General features: G+C 27.1%; 2 protein-coding genes across 7 annotated transcripts in view; both read left to right on the forward strand.

Moving 5' to 3' along the window:
* Window positions 1-4,317: 4,317 nt before the first annotated feature.
* Window positions 4,318-23,190, forward strand: part of LOC127284977 (A disintegrin and metalloproteinase with thrombospondin motifs adt-2-like) — a 36,803-nt gene continuing 17,930 nt past the window's right edge. The window contains exons 1-10 of one of the 6 annotated variants that reach the window (XM_051310737.1): window positions 4,318-4,392; window positions 8,758-8,827; window positions 9,361-9,542; window positions 12,894-12,986; window positions 13,164-13,326; window positions 13,883-14,012; window positions 14,571-14,700; window positions 16,167-16,356; window positions 18,698-18,833; window positions 20,237-20,398. In XM_051310737.1, coding sequence (XP_051166694.1) covers window positions 4,336-4,392; window positions 8,758-8,827; window positions 9,361-9,542; window positions 12,894-12,986; window positions 13,164-13,326; window positions 13,883-14,012; window positions 14,571-14,700; window positions 16,167-16,356; window positions 18,698-18,833; window positions 20,237-20,398 — 1,313 coding nt within the window. In that variant the 5' untranslated portion in view covers window positions 4,318-4,335. Of the gene's footprint in view, window positions 4,393-8,755; window positions 8,828-9,360; window positions 9,543-12,893; window positions 12,987-13,163; window positions 13,327-13,882; window positions 14,013-14,570; window positions 14,701-16,166; window positions 16,357-18,697; window positions 18,834-20,236; window positions 20,399-23,190 lie in introns of those variants that run through there. The other 5 variants (XM_051310728.1, XM_051310753.1, XM_051310761.1 and 2 more) reach the window with 5 other exon arrangements.
* On the forward strand, window positions 20,434-22,481 carry LOC127285009 (A disintegrin and metalloproteinase with thrombospondin motifs 2-like). The gene is made up of 5 exons (XM_051310773.1): window positions 20,434-20,609; window positions 21,292-21,427; window positions 21,511-21,624; window positions 21,742-21,792; window positions 22,055-22,481. Exons 1-4 carry the CDS (start codon window positions 20,539-20,541, stop codon window positions 21,775-21,777), a joined length of 357 nt encoding a protein of 118 aa, XP_051166730.1. The 5' UTR covers window positions 20,434-20,538; the 3' UTR covers window positions 21,778-21,792; window positions 22,055-22,481.

The following is a 23,190-nucleotide window of genomic DNA, read 5'->3' on the forward strand; positions in this document are numbered from 1 at the left end:
GTAAATTAAAGAATATAAGCTTTACGACTAATTTCAGTTGTCTAGACAGATTAAACTAATAGCATTATTATTGTTAAGATAAGTGATCGCTATGATTTTTTTTTGGGTGTTCCTATGGAAAACCAACCAGGTTACCCGAATTTAAGTTTCTCCGCCTTTTTGGGTTTTTCCTCAAAGAAACCAATCATGAAATTTTGTTCCCTTCCTTGCAAAAAAATCAAGACTTCGATCTTCCCTCCCATTTTTTTAAACTTCCCTTTGCATCAAACTTAACAATTTACAAATTAGAATAAAACTACTTGTCGACGAGAAAGGATCATTACCGCGATCCTTTACTTTTTTTAAAACATTTCATTCTCGATTCTCTAATATTGTAACTCGCGAATTACGGGTTAAACTCAAGAAACATACCGCAACTTTAATACACTTTAACAATTGTACACACATTTGCATTGTACATTTTGCATGGAAATTTAATTTTATTATAGTTTTATTTGGTGTTAAAAATTACTTTTTATTTTGAGGTTATGTCATAAAACCATAGCAAGACCGAGTTGCTATAAGGAATGCCAGACTTGTGGAAAAACTGGCAAGGGCCATGAGAGAGCCTTACTTAATGTAGAACTAAGTAGGGAAATTTCTGCACGAGTTTGGAATGTTTTATGTTCTTAAAATATTTTTGGAACATAGAACATTCTTTATACAACAAAATTTTTTGAAACTCTACTAAACACTGATTTTGATAAAAATAATAATTATATATTTACTGAATATCATTACCTTTGCTTTTTTCTTTTATACTTTAAATTCACATTGTCCTGCTATACAGTACTGAAAAATAAAATTTAAACAATCAATAAATAAATACTGATGCACATATTTAGGGTTGAGTTCACTTATTTTCGAACAGAAACACACAAAATCGAATTGTTAAAAATTCAAATGTACCTTGCCAGGACCACAATAAGATCCCTCTGCTGGATGTATGTTAGCTGTAAAGTCTATCATACGTCCTTTTTGATCGTATGCGTGACAGTATGGGTCTAAACAAGTTGTCTTTTCCTACGAAACCATATTAAAAACAAAACATAATCATTGTTATTTATATTTTGAATATAAATATATATTTTTTATAACTGTAGTTTTATGAAATTAAAATTAATAAATTAATATTAAATAAAATAATATTAAATAATTGTTTTTATTTATTTTCAAAAATAAATTCAAATTCATAAATTCATTATTTATTGTTGTATTTTTTAAATAAACAATTGTTTTTACTTAAAAAGTGATTAATTTGGACCTTTATATTAATAAATATTATAAAAAAATGTTTCATTTAATTTGGAAAGGTTTCTCCGAGAGGTGATAAAAAAAACTCATGGAATGGTACATGTACATATATAAAAATTTATTTGAATTAATCAATTACATCATAAATATTTATTTCCATCAAATATAATTAATAAATTTGTGTTATTTAAATGATATTCATTTTAAATATAATAATTATTTGTTTAAATAAAATTTAATTGATTTAAACATAAAAAAGAATTCGTTTTAAGTAATATAATAAAGAATTTCCTAAAATTTATTAAAAACATTTGTATGTTAAAGAATACACTGCCGTTTGTCCACAAAACTTTACTTTCCAACGGATTGTATAATGCGGAGTTATTATTACAAGAATTTGCTAAATTTTTGTATAAAAACAATACTGATAATGATTTAATATTTAAAACATTAAAATATATTTATTATAATAATATCAGCTGTATTTCTGTATCTCACGCTGCTTATTTTCTTCAGAAAATAATTCTTCATCACAGAGATTTATAAACAATGCACCGTTTTTTTAAATATTGTTATTTGGTTAAAAAAATATTTTCACTTCCCTTAAACAAATTACAATATTTTTAAAAAAACGACGAATTTGTTTAAAAATTCCTGAAGTGAAGATGTGGAACATTATTTTATTCTAGAAAATATAAGCCTAAATATGTGCATCAGTATTTATTTATTGATTGTTTAAATTTTATTTTTCAGTACTGTATAGCAGGACGATGTGAATTTAAAGTATAAAAGAAAAAAGCGAAGGTAATGATATTCAGTAAATATATAATTAGTATTTTTATCAAATTCAGTGTTTAGTAGAGTTTCAAAAAATTTTGTTGTATAAAGAATGTTCTATGTTCCAAAAATATTTTAAGAACATAAAACTTTCCAAAATGTTTTAGGGACGTATCTAGAACATTAATGTTTTTTGCCCTCTGGTACTTTATTCCTAGTTGAAAATTTTTATTGAAAAATCTAATAAAAACTGAAAAATAATAAAAGAAATTATTTTTCTATTTTTCAGGGATAAATATGGACGCAAAGTGTTTTATTATATTATGTACATCCGTGTAATGACATTTATTACCAAAAAGGATAGAACTTCGTGTCATAATCACCATACGCAATAACTTTTCGAATGAGAATATATTAGAAACATAAGGGCACTGTCTTGCAAAATTGTTGATATTTCATTAACTAATTATGATAAAACATTGATAAATTGTTAGAAAGTGTGAGGTTAGAAATGACATCACCGTTTGAATTTTTCAATAACTTCTAATTATTTTAACAAACAGTTGTTGTCGTTTTTTATCGACTTTATATACATGAAAATACTAAGAACATTTTGCAAAAAGTTTTAGAGCATACCTGATGATAATTTGTTTAAAAATTTAATTAATTTTTTTTTGTTTTGTTTTATTTTTTAAAATAAAAAGTTTTTTGGCTAAATTACTGCTCTATTTATTGCAATTCTTGTTAGAATGAACTCTACAGATTCCAATTTACCCTTTCCAAAATATTTTTTTTCATCATTTTCTATCTATTAATCACTTTTTTTATAGTGAATTGCTTTATAATGTGTATCTAACGTCAATCCAACAAGGTTAGCGTTACAGCATTTCGTAATTTCCAGAGTTTATCACTTTTAAATACATATATTTAACATTGTATATTGACACGTATTTATTCTTCCACTATACTATCAGTATAATTAAACTTATAAAATTAAATAGTTCCAGTGAAAAAGTTGGTTAATCTAATAAATATTAATTTTATCATTTAAGTTTAAGGGGGGAAACTTGTGTAAATGCTTGTTTTTTCAAGATTTTTTTACAAAATAGTGGGAATGAGAAAATTTATCATATTTCAACATGAATTGTTTCCAAAGATTGTGAACATTTTTAAATAAATAATTAAAACTTTTTAAATTTCAACATTTTTTTTTAAAAAAAATATGTCTGAATTGCAAAAAAATGAGCGGTAAAAATGTTGATATTTGAAAAGATTTAATTTTTATTAAAAAAGTTATTCGGTATCATGACTAGATCGATACTGGGGGATTCAGGCGACATAATTCAATAAAAATTATAAACATTTTAAATATTAACATTTTTAATTGGGACAACACATGCTCGTAATCACAGAAAAAACCTGAATTCAAATTGAGTATAGATTCTATACTCAATTTGATTCGCAACAAAAATGAAACTGGTTGTCTCATTTCGAGTTCTAAGGTAAAAGTATCAAAATGAAACAGGCAAGTTTCATTTTGAGAAAAAGAAAAATGGAAAAATATTGTGAAATAACGAATAATTTTGCACAAAAACATGAAATATAATAATTACAAAGAAGTAAATAACACGCTAGACTTAATATATTTGATTAAAAATTGCTTGTAATCGCGTAATAAAATAATAAAGGAAATATGTTTTTAGGTTAGAAAAATTATAATAATATTTATGAAAACATGTGTTTTGACAACAGGAACGGTACTGCCAACTTAAATAATAGCGGTAAATTTAAAAACTTATGAAATTAATTATTATTTACGTAAATAATAATAAATAATTTTTATTTAAAAACTTCTAAATATTCGTACTGGTCAAAATAATCTTTCTGGTGTTGTTGAAATATTAGAAACAATAATTGAAATACAAAATTACTCTGCTTATGATGCCAACTTAGAAATCTGAAATTCCAGCCAATATCATTTTGAATAACATGAAGTTTGTCCCATACTCATTTCGATACCCAAAAGAAAATGAGTTGCAACAAAAATGAGTCCAAGTTTTTTCTGTGATCGTGAAATTATGAGGAATGTGAATATGTTAAAAAAAATTAAAAATTGTTAATATTAAAAAATTTTATAATTTTCATGAAAAACTCATTAGGGGCCCATTTTTCATAGAAAATGTCATTAGGCCCGAGAACGCTGCTTAGGCCCCCCGCGGGTATAGTGCTTTCCCTCACGGGGCTAACTTGGACATCGCCCGTCAAATGAAATTAGTCAAAATTCAAAGTTTTAACAGTGAATTTCAACACTGCACAGAAAAGGTAAGATGTAATTTATTCTTTTACTTCCATTTTGCTAAACTGTTTATAAAATTATAAATTTATTTACTGAACCCTTTTGTACACTGAGAAAAAAATACTGTTGAATCAAATAGTTCAATGCTATTGAATTTCCCGTTATTGATTCAATAACAATTTTATTGATTGAAAAGTATATTACATAAAATAAAAAAACGAAACTATTTAAATCAAAAGTATGGTAATGTAAAATTAATGCCATTGTATAAGTTGATGCTATAGTTAATCTATTTATATCAACAGAATAATTTATTAATTCTTTGACAATTTTTATTTGAAGCATCTAAAAGGTAAATTTGAAGAAAATGTGTATAAGTTTGAATCATACGAAAAATTGTTTACTTCAAAGAAGCAAGCTCTTGGACTATTGTCATCAAAATAATGCCATGACATATTATTTCAATTAACTAAACTTTTAATTTATTAATCGTGTACTTTTGTTGTAATAAATGGCGTCATTTCGGGCAATCTGTATAATAGATTTTTAAATGTAACTAGAAAAAGATTTTTTTCCCTTTTTCTAAAATTTTATTTATATATAATATAAAGTTTATAAATAAAAATTTTTAAATTCATAAAAATTTTATTTTTTTATTAAGTTAAAAATTTTAAAAACCCATATAATATGTTTAGAATTATAAAAAAATTTATTTTACTATTTTATAATTTTTCGAAACATAAAATTTAAAAATATTTAATTATCAATTAAATTATATTAATATTAATAATAATAATATTCTTTTATCTACACTGAGAAAAGTTAAACATAGATTTCGTACTAAACACACGTTCAGATAGTGTACCTAACCTTTCGAGCAACATCGGTTCTAAATTGTATCGCAGCTGCGCTTTTTGGTGGACAGATACTGTACTAAATCGTTTGTCCCACAAGTTAGGTCAGAATCAGTACTCAATTGGCGCTGCTGCTGTTCGATTTTAGTACTGCGTCTGCACATGATTGAGGTACAATATCTGTCCCTCAAAAAATGCAGATGTTGCGTTAAACTTCTCTCAGTGTACTTAATATGAAAAAATCTTGAGGACGAAATTTGACTGTAAAGTAATCGTTGAACGCTATAAAGCTACTGTTTCACGTTGGACTTCGGTGGTTCTAGTCAATCACGAAAGTTAAGCAACGTTGATCGCGGTTAGTACTTTGATGGGTAACCACTAAAGAATACTAAGTTTTTTCAGGCTTCAAAAAAAAAATATATATGTGTGTTAGTGTGTGTGTATGAAAGAGTAAATTCTTTCGATTTAAATATATATAGATGTGTTGTATATGTGAGAGTGCGAAATAAAAAAAAATAAATATATAGAAGTGTGAACATGAGAACTAATTATAATATATAAAAAATTTGTAAGCTTAGATTAGTTTTTTTTATTTATCGTTGTTTTCATTTAACCTCATAAGAGGAATGAGTTTATAGTATATGCTATAGATTCTATAGCATATGCTTTAAATTTAAAAACTTTTTCCATTGACTCAAAAGCATATACTATGGATTTTAAAGCATATGCTTTTAAATTTGAAATCTTATTTCTTTGATTCAAAAGAATATTCTGTTGACTCAATAAAAATACCTTTACATTAACATAGTTTTCTGTCAATTTAAGAAATATGTTTATGTTTCAATGACAGTGACACTATCGAATCATTAAAATCGGTGCTTTCAAAACAATGACGTATACGTTAGGCAGCCCGGTATGACACTATTCATAGAATCAAATCCATGTGTCATTGATTCAACAGCATTTTTTTCTCAGTGTACTTTAATAAACTATGTTAAAATTTTAGAAAGATTTACTGTCAACCGGGGTAATTATACCATCCCGCACTGCAAAAAGAAGTATCTTATTATAAGACACATTGGAAGCAAGTTACCAAAAGCATCTTCCTATCTATCTTATATCTTAAGAAACTATAATGCATTTTAAGATGTTTTTGATAACTTAGAAGCAAGTTGTAAAAAACATCTTAAAAAGGCGACCAAAACATCTTAAAATAAGATACTTCTTTTTGCAGTGCGGGGGCTATTATATCCATTGACAGTTTTTAGTGAATACAATAGGGTCATTCCATTTTATTTCACCTATAGTCGTTGCGGTCTATTGTTAGAAAAATTTGATATTTCGTATTAATGACTTTGAATATCCGTACAATTCATTTTTGACAATTATTTTATGAAATTTTTTTTTATTTACGTTGAAATTTAGTTTTTAAGTTGAGTTGCACGGAAAATAGGTTAGTTTGACAGTTTTGGAAATTTTATAAAAAAGAAAAGAAATAATTCAGTTAGTAAATTTTTTTTCATTGATATAAGAAGATATAAGTGTTCAAAATCAGATAAAATCCTGAAAAGTTCAACATTCAAGGTAAAACTTCACATATTTCTATATTATAAAAATAAAAAGCCAACATATCATGTGAAAGTACTTATTGTTAGGTAGTAATGAATTTTATAATATTTATAAACTTTCTTGGAAAATATAAATAAAATGTGACAAATTTTGACATTTTAGAGGTATAAGTTTGAATATTAATTTTCACGTAGTATTTACCTTTTTTTACACAATTATCAATTAACATTGGTAAATTAGACTATTTTCAACAAATATCAATGAAAAAAAATTTACTAACTGAATTATTTCTTTTCTTTTTTATAAAATTTCCAAAACTGTCAAACTAACCTATTTTCCGTGCAACTCAACTTAAAAACTAAATTTCAACGTAAATAAAAAAAAATTTCATAAAATAATTGTCAAAAATGAATTGTACGGATATTCAAAGTCATTAATACAAAATACCAAATTTTTCTGAAAATAGACCGCAACGACTATAGGTGAAATAAAATGGAATGACCCAATAATTTTTATTTTAGAATATTTTATACAATACGTGTATAAAGTCTTACTTTTGAGGCATTTCACAGCAAACGATGATGTAAACTCTACGGTGCATTTGCAAATCATTTTTAGTACTTTTATAAAACGCTAGTCTCTTTATGTCAATTTTATAACACACTAGTTTCTTTTTGATACAATTATTTGACTTCCGTAGTTATACAGTGCATCTGAGAGATTATGTTTTCCTTGTCTCAAAAGTACTACAAATATGCCCCTATGGTATAAATATTATTTTATTATTTTTGGATTAAAAATACATGCAAATATTGTATTATAGTTTCACATAATTAAAAATGAAGGTTCATTCAAGAGAATAGGGGAGGATGGGGCAAGGATAGTTAGGTAAGACCTTTTCAAATCTAGCGGCCAAACCTAAATATATATCAGCAATCGAATAGTATCTTCAGAAAACCTGGTTATTTGGCTATAATTTTGCTATACATTATTTTGCTGTAGAGTGCAATCCCTACGAGATACGAATGAAAAAGTAAAAAAAAAAATTTCAACTATCCTTGCCCCAGTACCGGGGCAAGGATAGTTAAAAGAATCCAAATGCTAAAATTGTCATAGAAAATCAGTAAATTTTCGGTTTCTTTATTTTATTGGATTTAGACTATTTAATATTGATATATCAAGTATTAACAACATGTTTTGAACATTTTCTGAATATCAATTATTGCATTAAAATTCGTCTGAACTAAAATCTGAGGTTTAACCAATTTTCTTCAGATGATCACCAATTTCTTGGTCAATAAGCTTCTTTTTTCGTATATAATTACGTACCATTATGTATATCAACATAAAAAAAACAATTAAACATTTTTTTATAATTTGCAGTCGCATTAGCAGGATTTTATCGAGCCGTAATAGCCCTAACTATCCTTGCCCCATGAGCCCATATTTCAGTTTTTTCTAAATTTTAAGGAACGACGTTAATTAATTTGAAAATAAATACGATATTTGTGTTCAGCAGGAAATTTCACTCCGGAAAACACTTACGAAAATAAATATTCGGAAACACTAATATAGAAAACAGTATGATAAACACTACGTTGACATTTTAGCAAAACAGACTTTTTACAAAAATAAACTCCTGACTTCGCAAATGGTGGCAGATTGAGTTTCAATTTTTACTATCATCTATTGGTGTTAAGACGCAAATATACCATGAATGACGCGAATTTTGAGCAAGCCGTCTAAACATAACAGCAACTAACTATCCTTACCCCTTAACTATCCTTGCCCCATCCTCCCCTACTATCACTAAACATAACCTACAATTTTTTGCCTCTAAGATTCCTCTAAGATATCTTCTCTTTGTGCGTCAAATATTATTTATATACATGCACAATATGTGAAAAACCAAAGTATTTTTTATTAAAATTTTAATTTATTTAATAATTAAAAATTTTACATTTGCAGATGTATTATTTCATTCTATTATTCGGCATTCTTTCTGTGTCCTTGACTCAATCGTTCAATGTCGATGATGGTAATTATTTGAATTTAAATAATTTTATTTTATCTTTCAATATAAAAAAATATTATATATATATATATATATATATATATATGGGTGATTTTCTGCGTAGCGTAAAATTTAGTTATTGTTATTTTTAAAATTTGTTTTTATAATTTAACGAAAATTAAATTATAATCTTCAGAGTTAGTGCGCTCAAGAATTCATAATTATATTGCACAAACGAAAGAACAGAAATTATATAGCACATTGAGTTAACACTTCATTGCATTGGAGTTTGAATTAACACTTTATCGTCGGGAGGCGTCGATGTGCAACTTATTTCTTAAAAAATACGAGGAACATTAAATTGTGCTCTACGCGGAGAAACACCCATATATGTATATATTTGAGAAAAATATAAGCATACCTAAATATAAAATAATTGAAAAAAAATTAAATTTCTAAATAGAGTCATGTCATTTGTTTTTAAAAACTCATTATTGCTATTTTTGCTGCATTATATTAACATATTCAAATTTCAATTGAACTATCTAAATTATCAGACTACGAGGTGGTGCCAATTCGTTACAAAAGACAAGCGAACAACAGATTAACAATTCAAATGCAGAAAAGACGTCAAATGGTTCAATTTTATTTGTATCCTACTGATAGTTTATTAGCAGGAACAAAAACGAAAGTTTATACTGCCGAGAATATAAAGAACAGAATACATCTTAGACGAGTAGTACGTATTTTATACATATATCTACCTATATTACAAAAAGATATCGCCGCCAACGCCGCCGCTGTTCCAAGACTCTGAATATAGCCGCAAGTCAAGAGAAGGGGGATAGGAGAGAAGGGAGGGGGGACTTGCGGCTATATTCAGAGTCTTGAAACGATCTTAACCTTTAAATTTGGGGTGGGGGGAAGAGAGGAGAGGGGATGGGGATTGGCGCGCGAAGCGCGCAGGGGGCGTAGCCCCCTAGTATATATATATATATATATATACCCAGATAACACACATACTAGTACGGTAGTAGTATAATACAAGTACGGCGTACTCTGCCGTCCAAAGTGAAAAGCTACGTCCGTGCTGCATATTTCAAATGCACAGACGTATAATTTTACTTTGGACGGCAGTACTGTACTGTACCAGCCGTGTACCTTCGCACGGTAGCAGGTACTGTACTAGTACGGCGTACCGGTATGCAATATCGGTAGAATACGAGTACTATACACGGAGAGAAAAATCATACTATATTCACATGAGCCACTGTTGCTTTTTTCACATAACACTATTTCATGTAAAAATCGTTTATCACGCAAGATATTTTTTCATGAAATCTGTGGGAGAACTGAAATAATAATAATTCATTTTTAGTTATTTATTTTTATTCAATACTTTTTTTTTTATTTATATGATATATGTCTTTGCATATATATTATATAAATATGTAACTTGCATTCTCACTTATCTTAAAATATCCGCTGTTTTATATTATTTTAATTACTTAACTTTATCAATTATATTAATTGATTATTTGTTTACATTTAAACATTATTTCAAAAGAATTTTAAACTTGATGTTTAAATTTGATTTGATGTTAAGAAAAACATATTATCACATCCTAACCTATAAATATGTTATATGTATAAGAAAAACTATAACGAAATAACATACAATTGAATTTAAAAATATATCAATATGATCAAGACCGAATTTATGAATTTTTCTCAATATAAATGTATAAAAAAGATTATAAAAGAAAAGATTTTGATGTTTTTCAATGAAATAACATCACACGGAAAAAAATAGTTCGCGAAACTTTCGTAAACTAGTTTTTCACTTTTGGACGGGCCCAAAGTTTGGAAATCTTTCATTAAAGACGCACTCACACCTTTTTGGCTGCCTGCAGGTTACCATGGCAACGCATGGGAGCGAGTGCGACAGAAAATGTAAAAATTTGAATATTCAAATTTTCTGTCTCACTCACACTTGTGCGTTGCCATGGTAACCTGCAGGCAGACAGGCAGCCAAAAAGGTGTGAGTGCGCCATAACTTTTTTCAAGATTCCACAAACTTTTTTTGTGCGCGTGCGCAGAAATTGATTGTCATGAAGAGAGACACCGTCAAAGTGTCTTTATTTCACAAAGTGGTTAGAATTTTTTTTTGTCTTTTGTTTGTGAAATCTTGAAAAAAGTTAATGAAAGATTTTCAAACTTTGGGCCCGTCCAAAAATGAACAACTAGTTTACGAAAGTTTCACGAACTATTTTTTTCCGTGCATGGCACAAAGCGGCATGTCAAAGTAAAAGAATATGAATCTTATAAAGATCGATAATTTAATATAAATTTAATCACGGATATTCAAGATAAGTACAGAATCACAAGTTACAAACGTTAAAACTCTTTTACTGCATCATAAACCACTTTTTTCACCAACATTTATTGCACCGTTTTCAGTGACGCGTTCATATTTGACAATATTTGACAATTGTCAAAAAAGTGAGGTTGGGTTGGCATTACCAGCAAAGATTCCCAGTACGACGTACCAGTATTATACTTGTATCGTACGAGTATGTTGTGCTTCTTATTTCAGAAGTATACGACATACTGGTATTGTACTAGTACTATACTTTTATCGAGTAATCATATTTTATAACTCTAACAGTACGACATACTTTTACTGTACTAGTACCGTACTGGTACGACATATATAATTATTTTGTACTGGTATAAAACCAGTATAATACTGGTACTGCGTACTCGTAAATAACGATTAGTACGCTTGGTTATCTGGGTCAATATATATACCCAGATAGCCAAGCGTACTAAACGTTATTTACGAGTACGGAGTACTGGTATTATACTAGTTTCATACCAGTACAAAATAATTATGTATGTACGTACCAGTGCAGTTCTAGTATAATAAAAGTATGTCGTACTGTTAGAATTATAAAATGTGAGTACTCGATAAAAGTATAGTACTAGTACAATGCCAGTACGTCGTACTTCTGAAATAAGAAGCACAACATACTCGTACGATACAAGTATAATACTGGTACGTCGTACTGGGAATCTTTGCTGATAATGCCAACCCAACCTCACTTTCTTGACAATTGTCAAATATGAACGCGTCACTGAAAACGGTGCAATAAATGTTGGTGAAAAAAGTGGTTTATGATGCAGCAAAAAAGTTTTAACGTTTGTAACTTGTGATTCTGTACTTATCTTGAATATCCGTGATTAAATTTATATTAAATTATCGATTTTTATAAGACTTATGTTGTTTTGCTTTGACATGACGCTTTGTGCCACGGTGTTCTTTCATTGAAAAAAATCTAAATCTTTTCTTTTATAAACTTTTTTATACATTTATATTGAAAAAAATTCGTAAACTTAATCTTGATGATATTAATATAAATTGAATTGAATTGTGTTACTTCGCTATAGTTTTTCTTATACATATAACATATTTATAGGTTAGGATGTGATAATATGTTTCACCCAACATCAAAACAATTTGAAACATAAAGTTTAAAATTCTTTTGAAATAATGTTTAAATACAAGCAAGCAGTCAATTAATACTTAATAAAGTTAATTAATTAGAATAATATAAAACATGAGATATTCTAAGATAAGTGAAAATACAAGTTACATATTTTATATAATATATGCACAGACATATATCATATAAATAAAAAAAATTATTGAATAAAAATGAATTATTATTATTTCAGTCCTCCCAAAGATTTTCCTTTTTAATAATAAATTAAAATAATTAAAATACTATTGTAGAAGGAGAGAGGGAGGGGGTATAGAATTTTTACTTTATACAGCATACCAGTATTGTACCAGTACAATAACGATACGTTATACTAATTCACAAAAGACTTTCAGTACGCCATACTTTTATCGTACTAGTATTGTACCAGTACAGTACCTGGTACCGTATGGAGGTAGATGGCTGGTACAGTACTAGTACGCCGTACTCATACTGTACTTGCATCGTACTAGTACGCTGGTTATCTGGGTATATATATATACTTGCATTTGAAAACTAGGATCGCAATAATCGCAATATGATTTCAGGCGACGGATAAATTATATTTAAAATTTTATCAAAATCGACGTACTCATTCATCAGTTACACAGAGTTTCCATAAAAATGGCAAAACCAAATTTGTAAGTATATACTCACACTCCTGTTGAACAAGTTTTCTCTATTCTAAAGCAACAAAGAGATAACAAAAATTTTCGTTTCTAGTAAAAATGCAAGGATTAAAAAAAATATAAGGCTTATAACTTGAGCTTAAACACTATATCTAAAAAAGAAATTAAAAATAAATTTTCCTTTTTCAGACTGGAAACATCAAGAACATAATTTTACGTCCCATGCCCAATCATATTCGCCAACGTCGCGATCTGTTGAATAGAAATTCATCATTTTTTGAAACTGATGCTGAAGGTTTCATAAATACTGATGATCATATAATTTATGAAAAATCTTTTAATGATTCTAGCCGTAAGTATTTTCTTTATATAAAACAATTGATGTAAGGGTATGTGGGCAAAGAACGTTTTTTTGTGATTTCAAACTTTCTCTGAAATGAAAAATGAATTCGGCTTAAAATTTTGGAGAAATGATTTTGTTTGGTACAAAGAATCTCGCTGTTCTACTTATTTACCATAACTTAACGCAAAACTAATAAAAATAAAGCAGTACTCAAGCAATGTCTGTGTATGCGCCGCCATGTTTGTTTTCAAATTCGTTTAAAAATGCCACTTTTTAAACTTCATTTTTTAATAATTTAACGCAAAATTATGTATTTTTCGGAGAACAACGAGATTCCTTGTACCCTAATCTACCATTCCTCAAAATTGTAGGCAAAAATCTTTTTTCATTTTAGAGTAAGATGTATACTACCAAAACACATTTTCCCATACTAGGTCACGTGGGAGGTTCCTACGTACGCTTAAAGACGTATATTTTTAATTTGAATATTAATATGTAATATCCTAAAAATTTGTGGATAGTATTATTCTTATTATTATTTACAATATTTATCGATTTTTTTTAGCACATTCTTCTCCTAACGTGTTCGATGATAAATTTATGAAAATTAAGAGTGTGAACCGAAGGGATGTATCAAAAGCACCAAATATAGTCTATCCAGAAATTTTGGTTTATGTTGACGAAATACTTTTCAAGTAAGTACTATTTATTTTCTTGTTTATCCCTTAAAGTACACAATTTAAAAAATTATATATACATAGATGATTTTTATATCAAAAGATACTTTAAAAGTTTATGTTTTTATCAAATTCAGTCAGTTTTTCAATAATCTTAACACATAATATTAATTTTTTGACCACTTTTCTTGTAAAATACTAAATGATTCAAGTTTATATTTTGTGAAGAAGCCTAAAATTCAGTATTTTCTTTCTCCTTAACTGGACGTGCTAGAAACTTCTATATATAAGCATCATACACTTTAAGACCCATATACGCAAGATAAAAAAAATTTGTATTTTGAAAAAATGAGGGTAAAGCCCTACATAGAATTTTCTAGCACGTCGGGTTAAGAAGAAAAAAAATACTGAAAACCCTCAAAAGCACGGTTTATACTCAAAATCCTGACGTGATACACAATTTTGTAATTCGGAATCGTGTTTAGCATACAAAAATACACTTGAAACCACTCCGAAATCTAAAAAAATTCTTGTGTAATTAATTATATTTATTAATCCATTTTTTTGTAATTGCAGAAAACATAATTATAATGTGCAGAAAGCGGTAGAATATACTTTAAGTTACTGGAATGGAGTTGATTTAAGATACAGACAATTTCAAAAGCCAAAGATTCGCCTCTATATTGCCGGAATAGTATTAATTAAGGTATGTTGTATATATATATTTCTATATTATAAAAAGATTTCGCCGCAGCCGCCGCTGTTTCAGAAATTTTGACAAGGATGGGTCATTCCATGTCAAGTGTACCCAACCCATCTTTTTGAAATGGATAGTACAATACTTGGTTACACACGGAAAAAAATAGTTTGTGAAACTTTCGTAAACTAGTAGTTCACTTTTGGACGGGCCCAAAGTTTGGAAATCTTTCATTAACTTTTTTCAAGATTTCACGAACTTTTTTTTGTGCGCGTGCGCAGACATTGATTGTTATGAAGAGAGTGATGAACGTTCGTGAAATCTTGGAAAAAGTTAATGAAAGATTTCCAAACTTTGGGACCGTTTAAAAGTGAAAAACTAGTTTACGAAAGTTTCGCGAAATATTTTTTCCTTGCACTTGATATGGAATGACCCATATTAATATAGCTGCATGTCCCACCCTTCTTCTTTACCTTCTCTCCGTATTTTACACCAAAAATGACATAAATTTTGAGGTTATGTTCATTTCAATGTAGGGCAAATATATATGCCATTCCATGAGTTTTTTCATCACTTTTCGGAGTAAACTTTCTAAATTAAATGAAACATTTTTTACATAATATTTATTAATATAATGGTCCAAAATAATCACTTTTTAAGTAAAAACAATTGTTTATTTAAAAAATACAACAATAAATAATAAAAAAAATTCACTTCTTTTCTGCACCACCAAATAAATTGGTTTACAGATCAAAATTTTCCTTATTTTTTAAGCTTTCATATCGTACAAGAAAAATGTCATGATTCGAAATAGTTAACTCAAAATTTTTTCACACATGTTTTGTAATACGCTAGTGTAATGAGCTTCTGCTCAATAACGAGAGCGACAACTTCCGAACGTAGCGCACAGCGTTAGCAGACGTTTCACACTAAATAAAATACAAAAAAGTAAACAAACATTGTTTAATAAATTGTAAGTTAACTATTTCGAATCATGAAATTTTTCTTGTGCGGTATGAAAGCTTGAAAAATAAGGAAAATTTTTATCTTTAAACCAATTTATTTGGTGGTGCAGAAAAAAAGTGATTTTTTTTCATTATTTATTGTTGTAGTTTTTAAATAAACAATTGTTTTTATTTAAAAAAAGATTAATTTGGATCTTTATATTAATAAATACTATGAAAAAAATGTTTCATTTAATTTGGAAAGGTTTCTCCGAAAAGTGATAAAAGAAACTCATGGAATGGTACATCGTACATATATAAAAATTTATTTGAATTAATCAATTACATCATAAATATTTATTTTTATCAAATATAATTAATAAATTTGTGTTATTTAAATGTTATTCATTTTAAATATAATAATTATTTGTTTAAATAAAATTTAATTGATTTAAACATAAAAAAGAATTCGTTTTAAGTAATATAATAAAGAACTTCCTAAAATTTATTAAAAACATTTGTATGTTAAAGAATACACTGCCGTTTGTCCACAAAACTTTACTTTCCAACGGATTGTATAATGCGGAGTTATTATTACAAGAATTTGCTAAATTTTTGTATAAAAACACGTTCAACATTCAACCAAAGAAGGATTTCGATATATCTATGTATATGAGTGGAAAACTATTGTATACGATGAATGAAAATAGAAAAGCAACAGGTATATTTTAAGGTGTCAATTTCTAATTCGACTTTTTAAGGGTGTCCACTTTTTTTATAAAATTGGATTAAGAGATTAATTTTAACAGATTAATTTTTTTTAATTAGAATAAAAAATTTTCAGAATTTTTGAATAAAAATTATTAAGAGAATAAGATAATTTTAATTTGAAACTAAATGATTCTCTGAGTACATTAACCATAATGTTCTGGTAAAAATTTTATTCCCTTTAAAAATATTAATTATTAAAAGTAGGAGGTTCACGATGTGATTTCATAACCTTAAATTTTTCAATTTTTTTTGAAAATGCTATTATTAAAAAAATATTAAAAATTATAGATATGTTGGAACTGACCAAAAACATAAATCACTTTATTTTGCACACAGGAACGAAAGAATTATTACAAAAATTTATTATTGTTGGATTATATACACTGACAAAAAGGTTTGGTATTGACAACCAAACGTTTGGTTGGTATTTAAGCAACAAAATTTTGGTTGTCCCAATTAAACTTTAGTTACGACAACAAAAATCATTTTTTTCTAATTTTGGTTGTGTCAAACAAATTTTGGTTGAGACAATTAAAATTTTGTTGATACAACAAAAAAAAATTTGGTTGCTTAAATACCAACCAAACGTTTGGTTGTCAATACCAAACCCTTTTTTCAGTGTATGATTTTGAAAAAAATTTTCTTGAAAAAATTTCAAATCTTCTTTTTCTTTCTAAATTTTTTTTCAATACTCTGAAAAAATTGAGGTTTTGCACATAGTTTTTCATTAATTTTTTTTACTTTCTATTAAAATCTCATGAAGATGTTCGGCTTCGTTTTGGAGATATTATTAATTTTCAAAATTTTTGATTTGAAAAAGTTAATTAAAAGATTTTAAGTTAACTAACCAATTTCAAACTGCTTGATTTTCTATAAAATATATAAAAAAGGAGCGATTTGAAATTGGTCAGTGTTTAATTTCAAACATTTTAATGAACATTTTTTAGTAAAAATTTTAAAAATATAATATTTACAAAACGAAGCAAAACACCTTTATGAAATTTTGATAGAAGATAAAGAATATTATTAAAAATCTATGAGTGTAAAACCTCAAATTTTTCAGAGCAGCGACAAAAAACGTTATAAGTAAAAAGAAATTTTGAAATTTTTTCAGGAAAATTTTTTTCAAAATCATATATATCATTTTAAAAAAATTTGATTTTGTAAAAAATTCTTTTGTTCCTGTGTGCAAAACAAAGTGATTTATGTTTTTGGTAAGTTCCAACATCTATAATTTTTAATATTTTTTTAATAATAGCATTTTTAAAAAAATTGAAAAATTTAAGGTTACGAAATCACATCGTGAACCTTCTACTTTTGATAATTAATATTTTTAAAGATAAAAAAAGTTTTACCATTATTTTATGGTAAATGAACTCAGAGAATCATCGAGTTTCACATATATTAAAACTACACTGAGAAAAATGTTTAGTACCGTCTACCAAAGTTTGGTTCTCGCTACCAAATTTTTTATTTAATATATATGCAACTAGGCCGTTTGTTTGTCAGAACTAAATTTTTTTGATGAATCATTTTGTTCGGTCTACCAAATTTTTTGTTTCGCACAACTAAATTATTGTTTTTAAGCAATCAAAAAATTTGGTTAAATGAAACTTTTTTTTGTTTTCTTAACCAACTTGTTTTTTGGTTCACCCTTTTCACTTCATATAATCTACCTATGCCTACTTAAATTAATTTCTATCGCGGTAAAAACCTAACACTGCTGAGGCTCGAACCCTCAGACTACGCAACGCAAGTCGAGAACGCTAACCACTACTCTACGAATCCTACTAACAATTTGAGATTAAATCATTTTCACAATGTATAAAGGCTGGAAAAAAACTTTCGTTCTTTTATTTATTTATTCTCACTACACAAACTTTTTTTTTAAAAAATGTCTGAAAAACAAATAAAACTTTAACACTGAAACTTCATGACGCGAACGACGTATGGTTAATGTTGGCACCCCGTGAATGGGAAGCGACGCCTTATTTACGAGAACAGCGCGTGCGCAATTCAACATGTTAGCGATTTAGTACTGGAAACCAAACTTTCTATTCTGTTGTGACAACCGTATTTTAGTAACGCCAACTAAAAATGCTCAACTAAATTATTTTCTTATTATTACGAAATTATTTTTCTCAGTGTAGATTTTTTACGTTCGCAACCACTTTTAGACGAAAGTCAATGGACTGACCCATATGTATATATATTTTTTTAAATTGAAAATACTATTTTTCTGGGTGTGCAATATAAATTTTTATTCAAACTATATAACAATTTTTTATTAGGTTATGCTTATATTGGATCACCATGCTATTTTGAGAATCAGGGAAATTCTCGTGGAAGGTACATGTCTTCTGGAGTGATTACCGATGAAAATGAATATAAATACCTTTTATCTGGTGCTCACGAATTAGGTCACATGTAAGAACCAAATTATATTTACATTTATTTTACTGATAATGATTTAATATTTAAAACATTAAAATATATTTATTATAATAATTTCAGCTGTATTTCTGTATCTCACGCTGCTTATTTTCTTCAGAAAATAATTCTTCATCACAGAGATTTATAAACAATGCACCGTTTTTGCTTCCTCGTGGAGGAAGCTATGTAATCCTTTCGTTTATAAACTTTTTAAAAATGGTGAAAACAAATTTTCCTCTATATAGAAACATGTTATATGAGATCCTGATCAATTGTCCGGATGTATGTATGTGTGTGTGTATGTGTGTGTGTGTGTGTGTGTGTGTATGTGTGTGTGGATCGTTTTTGTGAACACGATATCTTTAACAGGTTTTAATGAATTTGGATAAAATTTGGTAGGCTTATTTAACACATTAATCTCTCAAAAATGACGAGAGGATTTTTAAAAATACCCCAAAAAAAAAATTTATCGTCTTTTTTCCAAAAAATTTTTTTTAATTGAAAAAATTTTTAAATCGAAAAATTTAAGGTAATATATAATATAATCGTCTTCTTTATGTCAAGATGAATCGATTGATATATATAAAGTATAGATTTGATTGAAATTTAAAGAATTAAAGAAAGTTAAAAAATCAAAAATTCTCATTTTAGCTAAAAAATTATGTGTTTATTTAAATTCATGTTTATATATGAAATAATTTTATTCCCTGCATTGAAACGAATTGGTTGGTATATATAAAGTATAGATTTGATTTAAAATTTAAGAATTAATAAAAATTGAAAAATCGAAAATTCATATTTTAGCTAAAAAATTTTGTGTTTTTTTTTAAATTCAAGTTGATGAATAAAATAATTGTATTCCTTGCATTAAAACGAATCGATTCGTATATATAAAGTTTATGTTACACTCAAAATTAATTAAAATTTTCTTTATTTTTCAAAAAATTTAATTAATTTAAAACATTTTTAATTCGAAAGTTTTTAAATCAATCAATTGAATTGGACAAATTCATTGCTTTCTTCACGAGGAAGCGAATTTTTTGCTTCACACAATGAGGAAGCATAATGTTTATGAAATAAACATAAAGGACCCCCTACTTGTTTTTAAATATTGTTATTTGGTTAAAAAAATATTTTCACTTCCCTTAAACAAATAACAATATTTTTAAAAAAACGACGAATTTGTTTAAAAATTCCTGAAGTGAAGATGTGGAACATTATTTTCTAGAAAATATAAGCCATAAATCATTTAAATTGGATTATTTTAAAAATATTTTTAAAAAGCGATATACAAAAATCTCACAAATAAAAAAAAATTAATTTAAATAGATTAAAATCTTATCTTTGTACTCAGGTGTAAAATTATACATAAAATTTATAAAAATTGTTTTCTTTAGCCTTGGTGCACCACATGATGAGGAATATTCAAACTACAATGGTCCTTCTAATACTATGCGTTGCCTTAATAAGAAAGGTTACATCATGAGTTACAATAAATATAATAGAAACAAGATTTTTTTTTCTCCTTGTTCTGTAAAAGCTATAGTTCATACCTTAAGGTGCGTTAAAAATTTATGAATATCATTAAAAATATTCGTGGACGGGAAAAAATTTTGCGCATGAGCTGCCCACTAGTGGTCACGCTTTGTACAAAAGTGAAAGTAGCTGCTGCTTGCGTATCTGTGGACACGTGCTATCCATGATTATTGCACGCGCTGTCCAGGACTGCACAGTCCATGCCCAGCTGTGGTTAGCTGCCGTCAAATCATGGTCAGCTCCTACCCATAAACTAGCTCGCGGAAACCCACAAAGTACAGAGCTGCAGCTGCACAGTAGGCAGTACAGCTCTTGCGCAAAATTTTTTCCCGTGTGAAAATGATCAAAAATTATAATGAACATATTTCTTTCTCCCAAAAAAAAAAAAAAATTGTTGATTATTAGTCAATATGAATAGCATTCTTGACATTGGTGAAAATTGATAAAAATTATATTTTTTTTTTAATTTTAATTAAATAGTTTAATTTTTTTCTAATTAACGAATATGCTTCACAATTTTTGCAATAACACTTAAAACGTCAAAAGTTTTATAAGTAGAAGTTGAAATTATTAATTTTTTTTTATAAAAATATAATTCTTAAATACAGATAAATTATTTATCACTAGTAATTAAAGAAGTAAAACTTAATTTAAAATTATTGTTATACTCAAATAGAAAAAATATTTCTTGACTTACAATTATAATTGCACAAATTTTTATACTTTAAATTAAAAATTTATCTTTCTTTGATCATTTTAGAGAAAAATTTAACATTTTAAAAACTGTTAGTGAAGAGATTCAGTTGCTAAATTTCAACAATTTCATATGAAATCGCTAAAATTTAACAATTTATAAAAGTGAAAACACACTGATTTAAAATTGTGAATACCTATAATAAATTAAATTTTTCTACAGTCAAGATTCTACAAAATGCCTTCGAAATAATCCGGCAAAATATAAAGATAACTATCCACTACGGAGATTATTACCCGGTCAAATAATGTCTTTAGATGAACAATGCCAAAAAATGGGATACCATCAATGTGAATTAGTAAGTTTCTTTAACTTTAATAAAAAACTTTGTATAATTTCATCTATCAATGATTCTATTTTGTTATTAATGTGATTTCGTAGATAAGGACAACTTGTTTAGACTTATACTGCAGCATAACAAATAAGTATGGACAATTGAGCTATTCTACATATAATATACCTCCAGCAGAGGGATCTTATTGTGCTCCTGGCAAGGTATATTTGAATTTTTAATAATTCAATTTTGTGGGATTTTGTGCGAAAATAAGTGAACTTAACCCTAAATATGTGCATCAGTATTTATTTATTGATTGTTTAAATTTTATTTTTCAGTACTGTATAGCAGGACGATGTGAATTTAAAGTGTAAAAGAAAAAAGCAAAGGTAATGATATTCAATAAATATATAATTATTATTTTTATCAAATTCAGTGTTTAGTAGAGTTTCAAAAAATTTTGTTGTATAAAGAATGTTCTATGTTCCAAAAATATTTTAAGAACATAAAACGTTCCAAAATGTTTTAGGGACGTATCTAGAACATTAATGTTTTTTGTCCTCTGGTACTTTATTCCTGGTTGAAAATTTTTATTGAAAAATCTAATAAAAACTGAAAAATAATAACAGAAATTATTTTTCTATTTTTCAGGGATAAATATGGACGCAAAGTGTTTTATTAAATTATGTACATCCGTGTAAAGACGTTTATTACAAAAAAGGATAGAAATTCGTGTAATAATCACCATACGCAAGAACTTTTCGAATGAGAATATATTAGAAGCATAAGGGCACTGTCTTGCAAAATTGTTGATATTTCATTAACTAATTATGATAAAACATTGATAAATTGTTAGAAAGTGTGAGGTTAGAAATGACATCACCGTTTGAATTTTTCAATAACTTCTATTTATTTTAACAAACAGTTGTTTTCGTTTTTCATCGACTTTACATACATGAAAATACTAAGAGCATTTTGCAAATGGTTTTAGAGCATACCTGATGATAATTTGTTTAAAAATTTAATTAAATTTTTTTGTTTTGTTTTATTTTTTAAAATAAAAAGTTTTTTGGCTAAATTACTGCTTTATTTATTGCAATTCTTGTTAGAATGAACTCTACAGATTCCCATTTACCCTTTCCAAAATATTTTTTTTCATCATTTTCTATCTATTAATCACTTTTTTTATAGTGAATTGCTTTATAATGTGTACCTAATGTCAATCCAACAAGGGTAGCGTTACAGCATTTCGTAATTTCCAGAGTTTATCACTTTTAAATACATATATTTAACATTGTATATTTACACGTATTTATTCTTCCACTATACTATCAGTATAATTAAACTTATAAAATTAAATAGTTCCAGTGAGAAAGTTGGTTAATCAAATAAATATTAATTTTATCATTTAAGTTTAAGGCGGGAAACTTGTGTTGTAAATGCATGTTTTTTCAAGATTTTTTTTTACAAAATAGTGGGAATGAGAAAATTTATCATATTTCAATAAGAGTTGTTTCCAAAGATGGTAAATATTTTTAAATAAATAATGACTTTCGAAGAAATTCTAATTGAAATATAATTAATTTTATCAGTGGACAGATAAGTTTAAAAATCATTTTTGATAAAAAAAAAACAATAACCAAAAATGTGTTGTACTATTTAGATACTACTACTTAGATTCGTTATTTCCAATGAACCAAGTACATTTCGCCTGAAACACCTATGAAATATTAATTTTAAATCCCTAAACTATAAAAAAATACAAAAAAAAATTGATTTTTTTGACA

The sequence above is a fragment of the Leptopilina boulardi genome, unplaced genomic scaffold (assembly GCF_019393585.1).
Source record: "Leptopilina boulardi isolate dan_hultmark-lab unplaced genomic scaffold, ZJU_Lbou_2.1 LbouV2_121, whole genome shotgun sequence".
Lineage (NCBI taxonomy): Eukaryota > Metazoa > Arthropoda > Insecta > Hymenoptera > Figitidae > Leptopilina > Leptopilina boulardi.

Excerpts from the sequence above, each read along its gene's own strand:
- LOC127285009 (XM_051310773.1), top strand. The coding sequence starts at position 20,539 with ATGATTATTGCACGCGCTGTCCAGGACTGCACAGTCCATGCCCAGCTG. Across the intron at positions 21,428-21,510 it reads GATACCATCAATGTGAATTA|ATAAGGACAACTTGTTTAGA; the intron begins GTAAGTTTCTTT and ends GTGATTTCGTAG. Across the intron at positions 21,625-21,741 it reads CTTATTGTGCTCCTGGCAAG|TACTGTATAGCAGGACGATG; the intron begins GTATATTTGAAT and ends TTTATTTTTCAG.